We start from the raw sequence: 19,481 nt of genomic DNA on the forward strand, positions 1-19,481 counted from the left end.
GAGAAGAGTAAGACTTGGCATTGGCGTAGTGGAACTTCGGCCGAGCGGTTACCCCTCTCGGCCAGACACCAGGATTCGACATTGGCATAGCGAAACTTCGGCCGAGCGGCTACCCTGCTCGACCAGGTGGCAGGACTCCACATTGGCAAATTGGATTTTTGGTCGAGCGGACGAGACATAAGGAACAACGAAGGGACTTATCGAGCGACCAACCCGCTCGGCCTAGTAGCATACTCTCTCTGGTATCCAACGACATTCTTTTGGGAGTTAGTGTCATCGACACCGGGCATGGACGACCAAAAAATTGTACAACGGAAACTTCCACTGTTACTTCATAGTTATGCTTGACTTGTTAAGATATTATGTTAGGGGCACTCTGCCGGCAAGTCTTTTCAGGGAAAACTTGGGGAAGCATGCTCGCCTTGGGGAGCGTGCACGCGCGCTACAGGAGCTTTATATAAAGAGGGTTCCAAGCATCAGCGGAGGTACGCTATACATGCGATATTCACTATTTACGCTACAGTCTTCTTGTTGCTCCGCCTTATACTTCATCGCCGGTGACTGACTTGAGCGTCGAAGGGCTAACATCAGGAACCCCTGCCCTAACTCGACACTGACGTCATCTGTGTTGCAAGTCAGAACAGAAACTACAGATGATTAACAGAAACGCCACATCTTCAACTTTCTATTCTTCAACTTTCGAACATGATCGGCATCTCAGCATCATTGTCACGGAGGATAACAGAGTATTTTAATATAATAATATTTTATATATATACATTTTGATTAAATAAAATAATTAACCTTTTATATTATAATACTTATTTGTAGTTGATACATAGCTAGGAGCTATCGAGCAGCTACTACCGTAATATTAGAATAAAAGATATTTTAGACATAAAATCTTCAATGTAGCATTGATTTTTTAAAAAATGAAATACGTTTTTTTAATAATTTATATAATTTGGGAAGCTCATCCACTTTTTATTCTCAACATCGACTTGTGGAATATAAAGAGTCTCTTTAATCATATTTTAGGTGGGTCAAAAAGAGTATTTTAAATAGAAAATTATAAATATAGAATATTCTTTAATAATTTTTAAAAATTTATGATATAAATAAGTAAAAGATATTTTTTTTAAAAAAATTCTGGTATATTCATTCAGAATAATGCTTTAATCTAATTAATAGATAACTTTATATAGCCTTTCGTGTTGCCATTTTCATTCTTGCGGAATACTTTTATTAATATAACACGTATAGATATATATAAAATTAATTAAATAAATAAATTTAAATTATTCGTTAAATTAAGAAATAAGTTTGAATATATGTATAGTTGGTTAATATTCATAAATAATATTTATGAATTAAATTTATTAATAAATTTTTTATGAATATGTTAAATAAAAAAAATTAAAATAAATAAATAAATTGTATTATCAAACTCAAGGTTAAAAAAATTTCAAATAATCAAATAAATCCGATAACATCTAAATAAATTAAATTTAAGTCAAATTTAAACATAGCTCAGTCTTATAAAAAATCAAATCAAATTTTTAACAGCTTAATTTATTTTAAATTTAATTTAATTATCTAATAAATAAATAAATTTGAATACAATAAAGATTACTCATTTGATTTATTTACCGTCCTAAGCACTTTAATTTTAAAAAGACGACCAAAAAAAAAAAAATCAAACTTTACATGGAACTTATTGGGTTGGGTAGGGGTTATTGGGTTGGATATAGGTCAACTTGAGTGGATCATTCTAGGGTTTCGATTGACTAACTTAAGCGCGGATCTAACGGGTTACATGTGGGCACATTTGTGGCAAGCAACCTACTCGCTGCCCTTCTCCATCTCCTTCTCCTTCATGTACTCAGCAGCTCATCGCTAGGATCCATTCAATCCGCGGTTGAGATCATCACGGTGAAGTGTCTTTATTTCTGAATTGTTGTTGGAAACAGAAAATTTTGATCTTCGAAGATGGCGTCGCTGCTTAATGCTTCCAGCTCTGCGATTTTTGGAGCAAAGGTACTTTTTTTTGTTCATAAGCTTAAGTTGCATACTGGAGCGAATTGCTGAGTATATGATATATTACTTTTTCTTTGATACAGAAGGAATTATGCGTTGCGCCGTGCTCTTCGATGGCTCATCGTTCCCGAAGGCACGCCTCGAACAAAGTTCTTGCAGTTATGGCGCCGGCACAATCTCCTCGAACTCCGTCGGCCAGCGGTTCAGTTGGGGATTCGTTTCTTACTCTTTGAGTTCTTATGATGCTCTTTTTCTTTGTGATTAAGATTTTTTATTTCGTTACATTCGTCTGTTCAGGTTAAGCATGCAATGACAATGACGGAGAAGATCCTTGCGCGAGCATCAGAGAAGTCGCATTTGGAACCTGGTGAGAATGTTTGGGTGAATGTTGATGTCTTGATGACTCATGATGTCTGTGGCCCTGGGACGATTGGGATCTTTAAGAAAGAATTTGGTCAGAATGCACAGGTAAGATGACTTATAATTTGTTTTGTATTTTGTATTCTCTTAATTTTCCCTTAAACCGTATGCTTGTGTCAATAGCACTTATGCTTGTGATGATAGCTCTTACTGTGCCGATTCTTTCTTTTGAGTAATATCTAGTAATAGCCAGCAATTCCTTAATATAGTTATATCGATGCATTCCAATATACCTATGATGCTTACTTCCTTACCCATAGCCATGAGTCCTCTCTGAATTTTGTATTGACTTAACTCTTCAATTTTTTATTTGAGCTGTAGAAGAAGAAAACCAAAAATATATTAATAGAAGTTACTAACTAGAAATGGGATGTTCTTTTGTAGGGAAAGAAATGGTAATATAAGATATCATCCATGATAATTTGTTGGCATGCTGTTTTTTTTAAACCATGAAACTACCAGTCGTATCCATTCTACCAAAATTATACTTGCAGTTGCGTTTAGTTTCCTAACTGTATAACATTCTTTTTGAGGCACATTTTTGAGCCGAATATTTATAATCTATTATTATTTGTAAATTGTGAAAGTCTCTGATGTGTACTAACTACTAATATTATTCTATCCTAATTGTAAAATTGTCCCACACGAAGTTACCATAAATAGAAGTATTTAAATGTCAAGAAGTTGATCTAATGAAATTTTTTGTTGTCATTCACCTTATTAAAGTTGTTGCCATATGACCCGTGGTCATAGGTTCGAGTAATGGAAACAACCTTTTGCAATGCGGGATAAGGCTGCGGATAATAAACCCTTCTCCAGGACCCCGCATTGGCAGGAGTTTTGTGCACTGGGGTTGCTCTTTTTCTTTATTCACCCTCAGTAAAGGATGTAGTACATTGACAAGGGAGGAAAGTTGTTATTGGATTTGGCTGATTTTGGACATCGACATGAATGGCTATGCCCATCTTATTTACAAGGGTTCAAAGAAATGATTTCCTTCATCTCGCAGGATCCCTGGTCCATTTTCTCTACATAAGATGCCTGATATTAACATAGGTGTCTTTTTTTTTTTTTCCTTTCACTTGATCTCATCGAGAGGGGAGCCCATAAGGGAACCCCTACCTTCATACTATTTTTAAAATGAATAGTTTATTAATTGAATCTGTTATACTTAAAATAGAACCTAGAGCAACAAATCTTGAGGCCACAGAGTTTGTTGACCTAACATCTTTTGCCTGTAAAACATTCAGCATGCAGTAGGATTGATTCCTTGGTAACAAGGATTCTGTCAATTTATTATCAAGTTCATAGGAATGTTATCCTTCTTTTCTTAACAATCTTTGTTATAATCTAGTGTATGATTTGGAACAAATATGGATACATTGGCTAATAGTGGATGACAGCAAACTACTAGAAATTGCAGAATTGCAGGTTACAACTTTTGCTTTTTTATACAATCCTTTAAGTAGCTACTAATAATGATTTAAATTTTCCAAACTTGAGTTTTTCATTATATGGTTCTCAAAATGTATAGTGTAGATTTTGGAAGTGTAACTTTTTGTTTCACTTTATGTTCGGTGGTAACTTGGTGACTGTATTCATTGCTTGATTCTTCATTTACCTATTTGTGATGACACGTATCCTCTCACTTTTTAACATTGGTTGAATTGTCAATCTCAGGTTTGGGATCGTGAAAAGATTGTTATAATACCAGATCACTACATATTTACTAGTGATGAACGCGCAAACAGAAATGTGGATATCTTGCGGGACTTTTGCTTGGAGCAGAATATTAAATATTTTTATGATATCATAGATCTAAGTAACTTTAAGGTCTAGATATCTTGAATTTGTTGAATCTCAACTCTTTGCCACTAAGCTTGCTCCTATGTTTATACTTCTCTTTAAACATGCAGGCTAATCCAGATTATAAGGGTGTGTGTCACATTGCACTTGCACAAGAGGGCCATTGCAGGCCTGGAGAGGTGTGTATTAATTTTGGATATTCATCCAATGTGCAGTTGGCAATATGTATCTTTCTGCTCTAAAAATCATTAGATTCACAGGTTTTACTTGGCACAGACTCCCACACATGTAATGCTGGTGCTTTTGGGCAATTTGCTACTGGAATTGGTAATACTGATGCAGGTTTTGTGATGGGAACTGGGAAACTTCTGCTGAAGGTCTCAAAACTCTTTTACTAGATGAACATATGCGTATTCAGAAATTATATTTAACGTTGACCAGTGTATCTATTTTCTATATGAACAATTTGATCTTTTTCTTTGAATAGAAGCTACAACTTATAGGAACTATGATAATAGGCTAGTAGAATTTAGTATTAATGCTCACCTATGCAAACAATTCTACTACTTTGGTTCAACATCATGATATAGTGTAGTGTTTTATTTTATTTCTGTTATTAAAAAAAATTGTTTATAGTTATTAGGAAGTTGCTCGAATTTTAAGACAGCCAACTTATATTTTTACAAAGAATATGTTAGGTCGTTCTATTTCCAGCTTATAAAAGTGGTTAGGATCTCATGTTATTGATATATGTTCATTTTTATAATATTTTATTTTTGTGAGTTCAAATTTGTTGACCACACATTTAATTCATGTTGCGTCAATTGATATCTGGGTTGAATTCTTGGTTTGGCCTCTGGTGTGAGTTTCTTCTTTATGTTCGCATCCCTAAACCCTTTCCTTTCATCCCTTCCACTCATGTGACGTGGAGCTTGACATCTGAAGTTGGCCTGCCTCCGCAGCTCCAAATCCTAGTTGAGCCACCATGCACCTGTGTGATCCTGCTCGGTTTTCATCATTGTATCGTTGCTCACAATCCTGTTGTTGTTCCCCTCTGGATAACTTGTCTCGTCGTCGAGACATTTCTTCCGCATTTGCACGACAGCACTTGCTGCTGATGCCCTGTGCACCGACATGCTCTCAGAGATAGCATCGCACATATGTGTGATCCCCATCTTGTTCCCCCTCTGGCTTCTTGTAGATCCATGACGCTGATTGGTATGCACTAAAATTTCAATGGTAGCCGAACTTGATGTAAGATATCTTCATTTTATTTAAAGAGGCGCATAAACTTAGTATTTGATGATATTGTGTCTGCAAACATAGTATTTATCTTGTTAATAAGCTTTTAAGTATATTTGTTATTTGATTAATAGGCAAATATTCTGTCAAGCCGAATTGGGCTATATCTGTATAAAGATAAGATAAATTTTCAAATAGGAAGCATTGATTATATAAATAAGCATATGTTTTTAAGGATACATAGATTTATGATTTCTTTGACCTTGGTCAACCACCACTGTTGGTCTATCATGAGTGAGTATGGTCATGAGCATGATTCCTACATAATGCCCGGGGTTCACGAATTCCATGCATAAATGTTAGAGATGATCTTGGTTATGTTTATATCTACCTTGTTATGGAAATGGTGTCATTTGAAATAGATACAAACAAGCTGTGTTCAAACATAGCACTGAGTTCTTTTATAGATGCTATGTTTGGTTAAATTCTTGCATAGTGTTGCTCATCTAGACAGTGTTGGCTTGCCATAATACTTTTCCTTATATTAACAATCAAATTAATTGCTTGATAATTCCTCGACATTAGCTTGTTATTGACTACTTAATTTCAGGTTCCTCCTACTTTGAGGTTTGTACTGGATGGAGAAATGCCAAACTACTTACTTGCCAAGGATTTAATTTTACAAGTAAGTTAAATTACTTTTCATCTTGATGTCTCCATGTCTGTTGTTATTTTCTTCCTAGCAATAGTTGAGATATGTTTTCCCTTTTCCCCTTGTTTGTTCTTTTGGATCTTCTTATTGATGTCCAGATAATTGGCGAAATAACTGTTGCTGGTGCAACATATAAATCAATGGAATTTGTTGGATCTACTATCCAAGGACTAAATGTAAGTCCTACTTCACATAGTCTTAACAGATTTTGGGTGGAAGTGATGGATTTTTTTTCTCGTCAAGATGGAGGAAAGGATGACATTGTGCAACATGGTTGTTGAAGCTGGCGGAAAGAACGGGGTTGTACCTGCTGATGAAGTTACATTCAAGTATCTTGAGGTTCTGAAGTTTACTCTTTATGCTGAATGTTTCAAGTTAACTACGTAATTGCTCTTAGCGAGTTGATTGTGAATTGTTTTTTTGGATTTTGTTCTTTGAGATATATATATATATATATATATATATATAGCACTGCTATGTTATTCAAGTTCTGCCAGTTCAAAATTCTTGAATGATAATTTTTCACTCACTTGTTATTAACTTTACAGGATAAAACTTCCAAGAACTTTGAGCCTGTATACAGTGATGACAATGCCAGGTAATTATTAATTTAAGTTTGTTAACGTATTGGTCTTATTTTGTCCTTTGAAACATGTCGCTCCATAACTTTTTTTCCATGCATTGTATTACTATAAAACCAATCACCAGAAATATTCTTTTATTGGTTTATTTATATAAGCACTGTCTTGACCATAAAGGTTCCAGTGACTTAATTTGTGTCTGTGATTTCTGTATTTTAGGTTAATTTAAAACATGTATTGCATTAGTTTGATGTTGTAAGGTATTTAAAATTTGGTAGCTGATACATTCAAAATGTGTTCACAGATTTATTCAAGAATATAGAATTGATGTCTCTAAGTTGGAACCATTGGTTGCAAAGGTGTGTAGTTAATGTACTGAATTGTTCATTTTCTTTGTCTGTTACTCATGGTTAATTTGGACGTTGATTTTGAATCTTCTCACAACAGAATCTTATTACTTTTATAGTTTTAAAATTCATCATTCTCTTGGCCTGCTAACCATTCTTGACCTTGTGCTGCTAATATCCAGCCACATTCTCCTGATAATCGAGCTTTAGCAAGAGAATGCAAGGATGTGAAAATTGATAGAGTCTACATAGGTTCTTGCACAGGCGGAAAGACAGAGGATTTCCTAGCCGCGGCTAAAGTGTTCCTAGCTTCAGTAAGGCGCTTTATATTGTGTTTGGCTTCTCTATTTCATTTAGATCCATGAAAAGTGCCATTTAACAAAATGCTAAAGTTGACTCTCCCTGCCTTAGATTACATATTCGTGTAACTTTTTTAATGTGATGGTTGTTTTGGAATTTGGATGGGGTGGAAGTCAAAATGACTTATATCTGAGTTCCATCAACTTCATAGAAATCCAGTTATATAACTCTGAACTCAACTCAAGTAAACTATCCTATGTGTGAAAGATGACCAGTAAATTGCACAAGCTAGCTGCTTGCTGTACCTTTTGTTTTGCATGTAAAATCATACTATAATGTTAAAAGAGCTGTTTTTTATTCAAAAATTTTAAACTAATACTTCTGCTGCATAACTATCTATTTATCTTCCTTCAGCTAGAAAGCTTGTTATCTTTCCTCTACAAAATGGCCAAAGTTTTATAGTGGAATCAAAATCCATTGGTATTACTTCAGTTGCGGATGTTTGTTAGTCGTTAACTCATTGCCAATCATTAAAATAGCCAATGAATCATGAATATGTAGATTGGAGAAAGCAAAACAGACTTTGGGATAGATAAGGCCTTCATTTATTTATAAACCACAAACTTATGTTCTAAAATGAGCTGCTTAGAATTGTTGTTGTGGCTAATTGTCCACAGTGTTCTACCATATTTTATTTTTCCTTCTAGAATAACAAATATACATATTGGGACAACCTTTTCTAGAAGTTCCTTTTCAAGTACCAAGCATGATGACTGAAGAAAATGGTGATATTTGTTTGATATTTACATCTGGTACCTGTAATAATTTCTGGTTTTATTTTACGGGACTAGATAGCAATGGAAAAAACAAAAAGTTTGAATTGTATCTGTGGCCCATATTTCAAGAGATGTGCTTGCAAGCAATATTAAGTCTGCTGGAATGTTTGATCAACTTCCAATTTGTAATATTTACAATAGATAGCATTTAACACCTATGGGTTGCCATTTGTTGGATATATGAAACAGAGCTCTATTGCTCTTGCACAACAAAAATATTTTTTTTTTTCAGTTGGAGCCTCAGAAATTTTATTGATGACAATGGATATGGTGTTTTAAATGAATACTTTTATTTGGAGTCAGGATTTATCGCCTTGATGTGAATAAATTTTTTGCTTGGAAAAAGATCAAATATTTCTGCCTTACAAATCATTGTCCACTCTGAAACTGAAGCACTTTTTTTTTTTGTTTTTGGTAATGAGATAACTTGTTTAAGTTTTCCACAAAAAAAGGATAGCCTGCCTGGAAAAATGCTTCAAAAATAGTGATTTAGAGGTGGATAATATTTCAAAACTTTTCAGCATATAATTCTCTTGTAGTTTTTCTGCTTCGAATATCACCAGATATCAGAATTCATGCAGCTGAGATGGATTGCATTCTTTTTGAAAACCTTATCTGTTATGTCATTGTCATGCTTATTACCAGGGCAAAAGGGTTAAAGTTCCAACATTTCTAGTTCCTGCCACACAAAAGGTAGTATTAGTGCCACAATCAAGATTAGGACTCATGTTAACAAAGGCTCACTTAGTTGCTTATCGTTTAAACTTCTGCAGGTATGGATGGATATTTATAGCCTCCCTGTTCCTGGATCTGGTGGGAAGACTTGTTCTCAGATATTCGAGGAGGCTGGTTGTGATACCCCAGCTAGTCCGAGTTGTGGTGCTTGCTTGGGTGGTCCACGAGATACATATGCTCGGATGAACGATCCACAAGTAAGTTGGCATAATGACCTTAAGTTTCATGTTGATTCATTCCTGGGAAGGTGGTTCTTACGATTTCTAACTTGTTTCTTTGTTTTGCTTCATGCAGGTTTGTGTATCCACCACAAACAGAAATTTCCCCGGCAGAATGGGTCACAAGGAAGGGCAGATATATCTGGCTTCGCCGTATACAGCTGCAGCTTCGGCTTTGTCTGGATACGTCACTGATCCTAGAGATTTCCTCATGTAGAAGAGGGGAAAAAAAAAATCGATGCCTGTTGAATATCTTCACAGGAAATTAGTTTCAGATTACGTTTTGGGTCGTGTCCTATGTGATTCGTACAATGCTTCCCTGTTTAACTATATCTAAACTGTGGTCTGCTATGAATAAGCTTTTGGTATTGGTTTGTTAGATACCTTATGTTGTGAGATTTTTAAAGATTTGTAGGTTTGTGTTGCTACCGATTTCAGTTTCCATTGATGCGCCTGTTTATTTCGATGTTTTAAGTTACTAATCTTGTAACTTGTTTTTGTAGGATCCCAGCATTGCAGCTTGTTGGCACCCAGAAATGGTATTAAGTATGCTAAAATATTTATCGGCCTCTTTTTAATTTTTTTTTCACAGTAATTTTTTGTTTCAATATTCACAAGCAAGCACCTATCTAGAAGATTTTTTGTTTTTCACTAATGTGAATGAGTGTAGTCACTCTGAAAATTATAATTTTAGATATTCAATTATATATAATTGTTCGAAAGATGATGATAAGATATTTGATTAATCCGGTTTGAAATTGAAGAAGATGGTGCGTTAGGCAGTTGATGGCGTTGTTGACCTGGAGAAGATTTTGCTCGAGAGAAGAAGATGGTAAGCTAGATTTGAAAAGCGAGTGCCTTCCATCTCTCTGCGCACGCTTAAAAGAACCAACAGAACATTAGGAAAAAAATTAGGGAAGGGGCATAAATCCTTCAACGCTCAAATCAATAGATAATCAGGTGAAAAGTGAAGAAGAATTATAGTAAAATTGAGTTAGCATAGTAAGGAGTGATGCGTAATAATTTGTCAAGTGTATCTCGTCAATGGAGAGAATTCCTTTTATATACCACATTTCATAATTTTCGTAATCATGAAGTGGTAGAGAATATTGGGTGTCAGTATTGGTTGAGTAAAGGAAGGTGTGTAGTTTGAAATTTATACAGTTATCCTCCAAGGAATTTTTTGTTATATGCGTATGAATAATCTTATGTAACCTTCACAAGAAGGTTCCATTGAATGTATATGTTGTAACTGATGAACACTTTTTGACGGATAGTTGCTATTCTGACAATTTGTTAGGATTCCTTGATAATGTTGTCTCCCGGAATATAACCCGGACGGATACTTGGATGAACGGGGTAACTCTACCATCTTTATGTTTGACCGACTTTGGTAATTTGCCATTTGAAAAGGGAGTTGAATCCCATAAATACGACCGACTATAAGTCCGGTCGACAATATGCTCGTATGCTCATGCTGAAGATCTGATAAAAAATGAGTCAAGTCTTGCAGGTCCGGTTAGCTCTAGGATTGACTGACTGTATGATGAGAGACTAACTGTTGGATAACAAGGCGCTTGGACTCGTAGGTACGACCGACCTTGTGATGATTTGATATATACTGAATGTTGTTCTACACCTTAGGATGACATATGTAAGTTGAAAGTAATATTGCAGAAGTGGAGAACTGAACCTCATATGCTCCATCGACTTCAGAGCTGTTCAACTTTGTCTTGGCGTTGAATGGAAAGGTAGGCCTATTGAGCCCGCCTTGATATAGAGATGTTCGGTCATATATTGAGAGCGAACACTAAGCTTAAATATGCTCGTCCGACCTTTGGGCCGACCGAGTATATAACAGAGTTATGCGGTATGGGTCATGATTTCAATCGACCTTTACGCCGGTCAATTATTCACAAGTGGAGCACTAGATCCTTTGAACATGACCGACCTTTAGGCTAGCCGTCCTTGTATCGAAGGCCTTAATGTCGAGTGAGCAACTGAGCTCTGATGAGGGTGACACCCTGTCTGCTACCTTACCTTGACTTTGACTTCCACGTCACTTCTAGGTCCGCTCATAACATCCCGTATCACTAGCCTCCCCTTCAAGTCTAGTCGAAAGAGGCTTGTAGCCGACTGACTGGACCTGAGTCTCATCTTAGTTTGATCACCGAACTTATTGGTCCGACCAATTGAATGTGTTTTTGATCCGACCATTCAACCATGTTCCTACTCGCCCTTTAAATATTGCGATTAACTTTTATCTTGGATAGACACATGTCGGGCATTTGACAAGACAAGCAATGCGCTGACGATACACGGGAAGGTATTTTTCAGCGCAATGATATGGTTGTTTTATCCATCATAAATGCCTATTTATGGGTAAGCGCCATGTGCCCCACTACTTTATTCTTTGAAGCGACAGTTGACATATGCCTTTTTTACGGACCAACGGCACTCCATTATTTGCAATCCAACGATTACCAGTGAGTGGACTGTTTTGATCGAACGGTTGAGATTGGAAAGTAGTTCATGACTTTTGTTTAAAAACTCTAAGTGATGACGAAAAAAACTTTAAGTGATGACGAAACCAATCACTTGCATTTTGTCTTCTCTGACCTTCTCTCTGGCAATCTCCACCTCCAGTGCTAGTAAGTTCCTCTCTTGATCTTCCTCTGTTTTCTTTATACTTCCTCATGGCACAGGAAATCTTTGCTCCCTGGTATACCTTCACTCGGTCTGATTTTGATAATTTTGATCGAGAGGTGCTTCGCCTTCAATATGAAATCCTCAAGATCACCCTCATGAGTTTCCTCCTAGCTATATTACTTTCTTTAAAGATCAAATCTTAGCCGGCTTACGCTTTTCCATCCCCTCGTTTCTTTCTGAGATAAATTATTACTTCCACCTTCTCTTCCAGTAGCTTGCCTCGAACGCATTCTGCACTATGTGCGGGATGTTCATTTTGTTCCGCCTATATGGCATTCCCCCGATCCCCCATAACTTCCATTATTTGCTTACCCCAAAAAATCAGAGCCGGGGGTATTTCTGTTTCAATCTCATCTCAAAGCAGTGTTCCTTAAGGATCTGCCCTCGCCAAATAAGGGATGGAAATCCCATTACTTTTTTATTCAAACATCTGAGTCCGTTTCTTAGCCGGCTGCATGGCAATCCACCCTTTCACCCATTTCAGATATTGGGAACTTTAAACAAGATCTAGCCTTAGTTTCATACTCGAGGAAGTTGAGTGGTTGACAATTCAAGGCTCCCAAGTTGCTAAGAGAGGGTCTGCTTTATTTGTTCGAACTAAGCCCAGTTTGAGCGTCACTTCGTTGTTCCTTCGGCAAGCCTTATCAACTTATTCATTATGTTATTACTTATTAAGGTGCTTTTTATGCAGTGGATACTCTCTATGAGGCTCTGGTCTTTTAGCACATTCAATTGGAGGATGGAGAGTTCGCTCGGCAGGAGCATATGCTTTTGGCTGAATGAATGCAACAGTCGACCGACTCTATTGGCGAGGCATCCAGTAGTCAGGCGACTGAATCCAGTGCAGCGACTGCAATAGAGGAGCTACCCTTCGATCCTCTTTTGACCTCCGAAGATTCTCCTTCCGATCTAGAGGCACCACTAAAGAGGAGGCACAAGAGGCGCCGACTCGTTCTTTCAACCCAAGTTCTTGAAGGGCGAGCATCTCTAATCGGGGTGCCTTCACCACGTCTCACACTAGTCCGGGAGAAAATCCTGACCCAATCTTCCGAGGGGACTTTGTCTGCTCTTCCCTCTAATAGTCCAGCCTGAGATTTCACATCTTAGTAAGACAGCTCTCCAGTTTCCATCTCGCATTCAACGTTTGCTCTCTCTGTTACCCCCCTTGCTGAGGCGCAGCCTATTGAAGCTTCCTTCGGGGAGCCAAAATGCCTCTATCAATTCTCAGCAATCTACGACCTTCCCTCCGCTCAAACTATATCTTCTCCCAAGGCCCCTTGATCGGCTTGCGGTCGAATATTACTGAGAGGCTAGTTAATGGAGGCCTGGGAGCTAGCAAGGAGTAGGTCGAAGGAATACACACCCATGGTAAGTTGTAACTTTCCGTATTTCTTTTATTCCGAATACCTTTGATGATGTATGTTCTGTAGAACTAGGGAGTCAGGATGGCTATGACTCAAAAGTTAATGGATCTAGCTCGGGAAAATGAAGCTTTAAAAGAGTGTCTGTTAGAGGTAGGCTCCATGTATGTTCCTGCCTATCCACCATAGGAAAACCAAGCCCAACTTGACTGGCTAAGTGAACTAGAAAACTAACTCCAAGAAGCTCAGACGTCAGTGAAGGCTGGGGCACAACGGGCCAACAAATTAGAGGCTTCCCTAAAAACAGCGGAGGATAGGTGCGATTTGAGACATCCCGACAGACTAAAGTGGTGGAGGATCTAGATAAAAAGATTGTTGAGGTTCAGAGCTTCTCCACCCAACTGGAGGAACTAAAGGCTGCTTATGCATTAGAAGTGACTATTAAAGAAGTCGAGCTGTTGGCTAAAACCCAACTAATATTTGAGTAGCAACAAAACTTGGACGCCTAGAAAACTGAGCTATAGTCCCTCCTTATGAAATTAGAGGCCACCCAAACCACCCTAACTACCTCTAAATCTGAGCTGGCGGGACTCTCCTCTGAGCTGATAGCCTCCCAGGGCGGAATTAATTGCTTACCAAGCGGGGGAGGACGAGCGGTTCAAGGCAAGGAAAGTGGCCCTCCAATTAACCTCCCCATCGTCGTCTCCATTAACAAAGCATTCCTTGTTGGGGCCGAGGGGCCCATTACTCAACTTCAAGAGGGGGGCTACCTGGCATTCGAACCTTCGCCTCGCTTCTTGGAGTGAATCGGTATCCCATCCTTTTTTGTTGAAGTGAATCGGTATTTTCACAGTTCTCTTTAACAATTAGTCCCTGACTCTGTTTGTCTTCTGTGTGATATCATTATTGTATTTTGCTTATTCAGGGTCTCCCTAAGCCCTCTAATGTTCTATTATCTTTTTTACCCTCAACAAATAATCAAAGGTCTTTTTTGTTTCCGTGCTCGTCCCAACACTACCATATATGATAAGATTTCTTCTCAAGGGACTGATCGGAGGAACAAGTACTTTTTTATTAGACTTCCCACTCCAATCTCCTAGTTGACTGCCTAGTAGTCGCGCCTTCCTGCTGCACCGGCTCTGGGTGACCCTAGCATGGATCAAACCTTCAGTGCAGCTACCACCAAATTATCCTTCTTGCAATTTGACATTCCCAGCTTATTTTAAGAGGGTATACTGTACATGTTTGGGCTAAATCCTATCCTGATGGGGTTGGAATCCTCTTTTGGTAAGAAACTTCCACTTCCCTTTTCATGTTGAGTATAATTGAGAACTAATGCTTCTCTTTACAACGAAGACTATATTTAAGGTTGTTCTTTCGACGAGCACCAAGCTAGATAAAGCTATATTGAATCGACTGGGGAAAGCAATTTAGGAGGCGAGGGAAACCGAGCCGACAGCTTCACAGCCCAATCATCCCCAGGCTTCAGGCGCAGCACATGTGTCTCCTGACTCAGATGCGCCACTATCATTTAGGCATAAAAGACGTCGATCGGACACCTCGACATCATCCAAACCACCCAGGGCTAAGTGATCCACTATTACTGCATCCTAGGCTCTCCTTGCTCAAGGAAAAAGCCTACTTATAACTGATCGACCTTGGCCGGGCCCCTGGTTTTAAGACCGATCGATCTTTCTTTTGTGCCCTCTACATCCGCTTGATAGCCCCGACCGACCGAGTCAAATTACAGACTCCCCTATATCTGTCCGGCACCATCAACCGACCTTACTCCAAGCGCCTCTTCTTTCAGGCCAGGCTCTCCTCCTGACTCGAATTGCCAATTCAATTTCACCTTCGGTTTGCCATCTCAATAGGCGATGATCTCCACCTCCTCACAATCTTACGGGGTGGTGAAATTAAAGGGATCACTAGTCGAACTCTGGACGAGTGCTAGATGACGACCGAGGGAATTGTTAGTCTCTGAGCGTGTGGACGAATATGCCTAAAACGCTACCGCGGTAAATTTTTAAGTGCCCTCCTTTGATGAGTAAAATCTCTCAATACCATCCTTTTTCTTTCAGGATTATGTTGTTAGGCTAAATTGAGCCTCTTAATGGTGGACTTGGAAAGAGATAATAAAATCCTAAGAGAGCGCGTGGATGACTTAGAACTCTCTTCATTCAATCCAAGCACTGAGGTGTGTAATCTACAGAAAGAAGTGAGCGTCCATGTCGAGCTACTCTCAAATATAGAACAGACTATGAGAGAGTCCTAACTGGCTTTTCAATAGACAGATAAAAGGAAATTGGAAATTCTGCTAAGTACCAGTGAATCTAGACTCCAAGAAGAAACTGCATTAAAAATCAAAGTAATAGTAGACCTAGCACACAAAACCACCTTGCAAGAAGAACTGAAGATTTCTCACATCTCAGGATCAACTAAGCAAACCAAAGAATTATCGACTAAGGATACATTGATCCTGGAGCAACAATGGAACTTAGCTACGCAAGAGGCTAGCCTGGAATCAATGCATGCTAAATTAGAGTCTGCTAAGTCTGAGCTGATAGCTTACAAGGCTGGAGAGGATGAGCGTTTTAAGATTAGGCAGAAAGCCTATCTTGAGTCTTGTGAATTGGGCTAGAAATTTGCCGCATGCACCATAAGGATGCTCACTCTGGGAGCACGGGGCAGTCCAACATTATGTGATGGTGACTATTTATCAACAGAACCATCGAAAAGATTTATAGATCAATAGTGACTTTTGAAAGAGCTCATGAAAGACATCTTAGGAAAACTTGATTAAATGTGTAACACACTTATCCTAGTGCCTTGTAATTACTAAAAGGAGTTAATGGAATTTAAATGCAAAATTTGCTTTGATCATTTTTAAATTATACCCGTCTTGTGTATTTTCATAATATGTTAATACCTCCTTTGTAAGATAAAATCCGCATGAATGCTTCCCAATAAGAAAGGTCCAATAACTCAGAGATCCAGAAGTTAAGTGCATAAGTGCTCATAATCATAATGAGGTCGGGTTGAATAATAGACTGTGTAGGATAATTACATCGAGCAGAATAATCAGGCCGGAAGTAATAATAAGACTAGGCAGAAAAATTATTCTGAATGGAGCAGGAGTTCAATATTTAGACACGTTGACCAACTCGCTTCTAATTTAATCCACTGATGTAATGAATGAAATAATTTATCTGCTTTTCCAACAACCCAACCAAGCCGAGCAAAAAGTTAAATCGAATGGAATATGAATAAGATATATACGCGAGAGCAAGCTCACTTATAATCCGACCGAATGACTTGAGAGTCTAGAACATATAGACGTGAGAGCATGCTTGCTTATAACCCGACCGAATGCATGGGAGTTTGGGACATAGACGTGAGAATATGCTCGCTTATAACCCGACCGGATGTACGGGAGTCTGAGACATGGCGCCAGAGCATGCTCGCTTATAACCCGGCTGGATGCTCAGGAGTTTGGGACATGGCGCGAGAGCATGCTTACTTATAACTTGGTCGGATACTCAGGAGTCTAGGACATGATGTGAGAGCATGCTCGCGTATAATCTGGCTTGAGCAGCTCGGGAGTCTAGGACATAGCGCGAGAGCATGCTCGCTTATAACCCGACCTGAGCAGCTCGGGAGTTTGGGACATGACACAAGAGCATGCTCATTTATAACTCGGACGGATGCTTGAGAGTCTAGTATATGGCGCAAAGCATGCTCACTTATAATCCAGCTTAAGCAGCTCACGAGTTTGGGACATGACATGAGAGCATGCTCGCTTATAACTTAACCGGATGCTCGGGAGTCTGGGATATGATGCGAGGGCATTCTGTTGGATCGTGAATTCTCTAGAGGGGGGGGGTGGTGAATAGCGATTAAATAAAATCGTTTATTGAGTTAGAGTGTATAACGAAAGAATAAAATCAGATCAAAGCTAACAGGAACCAATTTTACTTGGTTCGGAACCTTCGTCGACTCTTACTCCAAGGCCCACACTCATTGAGTGCTTTCGATGAGAAATTCACTAACAATTCATTAAAATATTACAAGTGAAAGTATAAGATTTTTTTTAAAAAAAGATACCGACAGCAATAAGGAAAAGCAAAAGTAGCACGTTGTTGGAGAAGCTTCGCAAGAGTACAGCACAGCAGAGCAAGCATTGGAAGACGTTGTAGTTGAATTGTTCTTTGCTCCAGGGCGCATCCTCCTTATATAGGAGGTTTCGGGCGCCTGGGGTGTGATGAAGCCTAGCCAACTATAGAGCTCCACGTGGTGACGCGCGATGGGGATAAAGTTTGCATTCCGAGCACCCGGTCCGGGCACCCGGACCTCCATTTTCCAGCTACCTGCAAGAAAATGATAGTCTGAGGTAGAATGCAAATTATACAACCTTGCAAAACAAAGTGTTAGCATAATTTATATAAGGAACAAGTAGTAATTAGATTCCGTCTCGTCGAGACCGGAATCTAGTCAAGATCTCAACTTAGAGTTCTGAAATGGTTCTAAGTTGGATTGGCGCCTAAGTTCCCTTCCCGGGAACGCGTCCTCACAGTCACTCCCCTCCAGTGACTTACCTTTACTTACCTGCCAGACGTCTGATCAGCCCGTCGACCCGTCTGGACTTTGTGCCAGCTACCCGATCAACCCGTCGACCTAGCAATACTGAGTTAGCACTGTAGATAAAAATAATACAATAAATCTAGGATTGCCTAACTTCACTCACTAGGACTTTCATTGCCTGGTTTCACTCACCATGACTTCCTCCACCTAGCTTCACTCATTAGGGTCTAACTTCACTCACCAAAACTTCCTCCACCTAGCTTCACTCACAGGGACTTCCCCCACCTAGCTTCACTCACTAGGGCCTGACTTCACTCACCAGAACTTCCACCACCTAGCTTCACTCACTAGGGCCCGACTTCACTCACCAGAACTTCCATCTTGCCTAACCTTTGGTTAGAACTTACCTTTGCTAGTCATCTAGTCCTGACTAGACTTCTCTCTCCCAAACATCAAGTTCTGTTTGGGTCAACCCTTGGTCATATTGTCAAACATCGAAACCTTAGAGGTCGATTGCACCAACAATTTCTCCTTTTTTGATGTTTGACAATGCTCTTAAGTTAGACTTGGGTCTTTAAAAGTCTGAGAGGAGGTTTTAGATAATTTTTTCTAACTTAAGACATCACTCTCCCCCTTTGGCACACATCAAAAGGATATAAACTTAAGGTTTGTGAAAAAACTTTCCAAAGTGTTTGCAAAAACATCTTTCTAAGTAAGCATAAAAGAAAACTTAAGTAAACCTTTTTTTTTTTTGAACTTATAAAACTGTTGAAGAGAATTTTTTTTTTGAATTAAAGATTTTAAAAGTAATTTTAAACAAATTTTCTAAGTAAGTTTTCACAATTAACAACTTTTGAAAGTTTAAGTAACTCCTTTATAGTGCATTTTCAAAATTTTACAAGGTGTTCCACAAAAATTTGTAAACCAAGGAGTATTTTATAAAAGATTATGAATATAATTTTTCAAACTCAGTTTTAAAGATTTGCAGAAATTACTTTTAATCTTTTAATTAGGGCTTCCCCTTAACTTGACACATTCTTAGGACTTCTTCTTAACTATAAGTAAACATTTCTATGTATCTAGGGGGTTGATCCAAATTAAAAGAACACAAAGTTTGAAAGTCAGTTTTGAAAATATTTTCCAAAAAAAATTTAAAAGTGATTGTGCACCAAAACCTTTTAAGAAGACATTGTCAACTTAAATTTTAAAATGTTTACTAAGTAACAAAATAATTTTTCAAAATATATTAAGTCGTAACAATTTTTGAAAAGTATATGGTGTTTTTTTGTATAAAATAAATTTGTAAAATAGTTTTCAAAATGATTAAAACAGTTTTGAAAATATTTTAAGAATATTTTTCAAATAAAGCATGAGAAGGTTTTTCAAAATATTTTCGTATTTATAGTTTTTTCAAATATTTTTATAAAAATAATTTTTCAAAAGATTTTGCAAACATATTTATTAAAAGCACCTCCCCTGACGTCAACACTCCTCCTGAAGTCAACACTCCTCCTGAAGTCAATACTAGGGTTTGGGCATAATTTCAAGGCTTTAGCACATTTGCCTACCTAAGTGTGTTAAGGAAATTGGGATCAG

The 19,481-nt window shown here is 38.2% G+C and overlaps 1 protein-coding gene across 1 annotated transcript; it reads left to right on the forward strand.

Annotated features, from left to right (window-relative positions):
* The first annotated feature begins 1,784 nt into the window (after positions 1 to 1,784).
* LOC121984188 (3-isopropylmalate dehydratase large subunit, chloroplastic-like) lies at positions 1,785 to 9,662 on the forward strand. Its single transcript, XM_042537009.1, has 15 exons — positions 1,785 to 2,037; positions 2,121 to 2,243; positions 2,335 to 2,505; positions 4,138 to 4,290; positions 4,374 to 4,442; positions 4,524 to 4,640; positions 6,116 to 6,190; positions 6,316 to 6,393; positions 6,461 to 6,556; positions 6,766 to 6,815; positions 7,103 to 7,157; positions 7,328 to 7,459; positions 8,927 to 8,974; positions 9,055 to 9,213; positions 9,311 to 9,662. The coding sequence occupies exons 1-15, from the start codon at positions 1,990 to 1,992 to the stop codon at positions 9,449 to 9,451; spliced, it is 1,515 nt and encodes a 504-aa protein (XP_042392943.1). The 5' UTR covers positions 1,785 to 1,989; the 3' UTR covers positions 9,452 to 9,662.
* The last annotated feature ends 9,819 nt before the right edge of the window (positions 9,663 to 19,481 follow it).

Source organism: Zingiber officinale, chromosome 5B (assembly GCF_018446385.1).
Source record: "Zingiber officinale cultivar Zhangliang chromosome 5B, Zo_v1.1, whole genome shotgun sequence".
NCBI classification, from domain to species: Eukaryota; Viridiplantae; Streptophyta; class Magnoliopsida; order Zingiberales; family Zingiberaceae; genus Zingiber; species Zingiber officinale.

Excerpts from the sequence above, each read along its gene's own strand:
- LOC121984188 (XM_042537009.1), top strand. The coding sequence starts at position 1,990 with ATGGCGTCGCTGCTTAATGCTTCCAGCTCTGCGATTTTTGGAGCAAAG. Across the intron at positions 4,641-6,115 it reads CTGGGAAACTTCTGCTGAAG|GTTCCTCCTACTTTGAGGTT; the intron begins GTCTCAAAACTC and ends ACTTAATTTCAG. Across the intron at positions 7,460-8,926 it reads CTAAAGTGTTCCTAGCTTCA|GGCAAAAGGGTTAAAGTTCC; the intron begins GTAAGGCGCTTT and ends GCTTATTACCAG.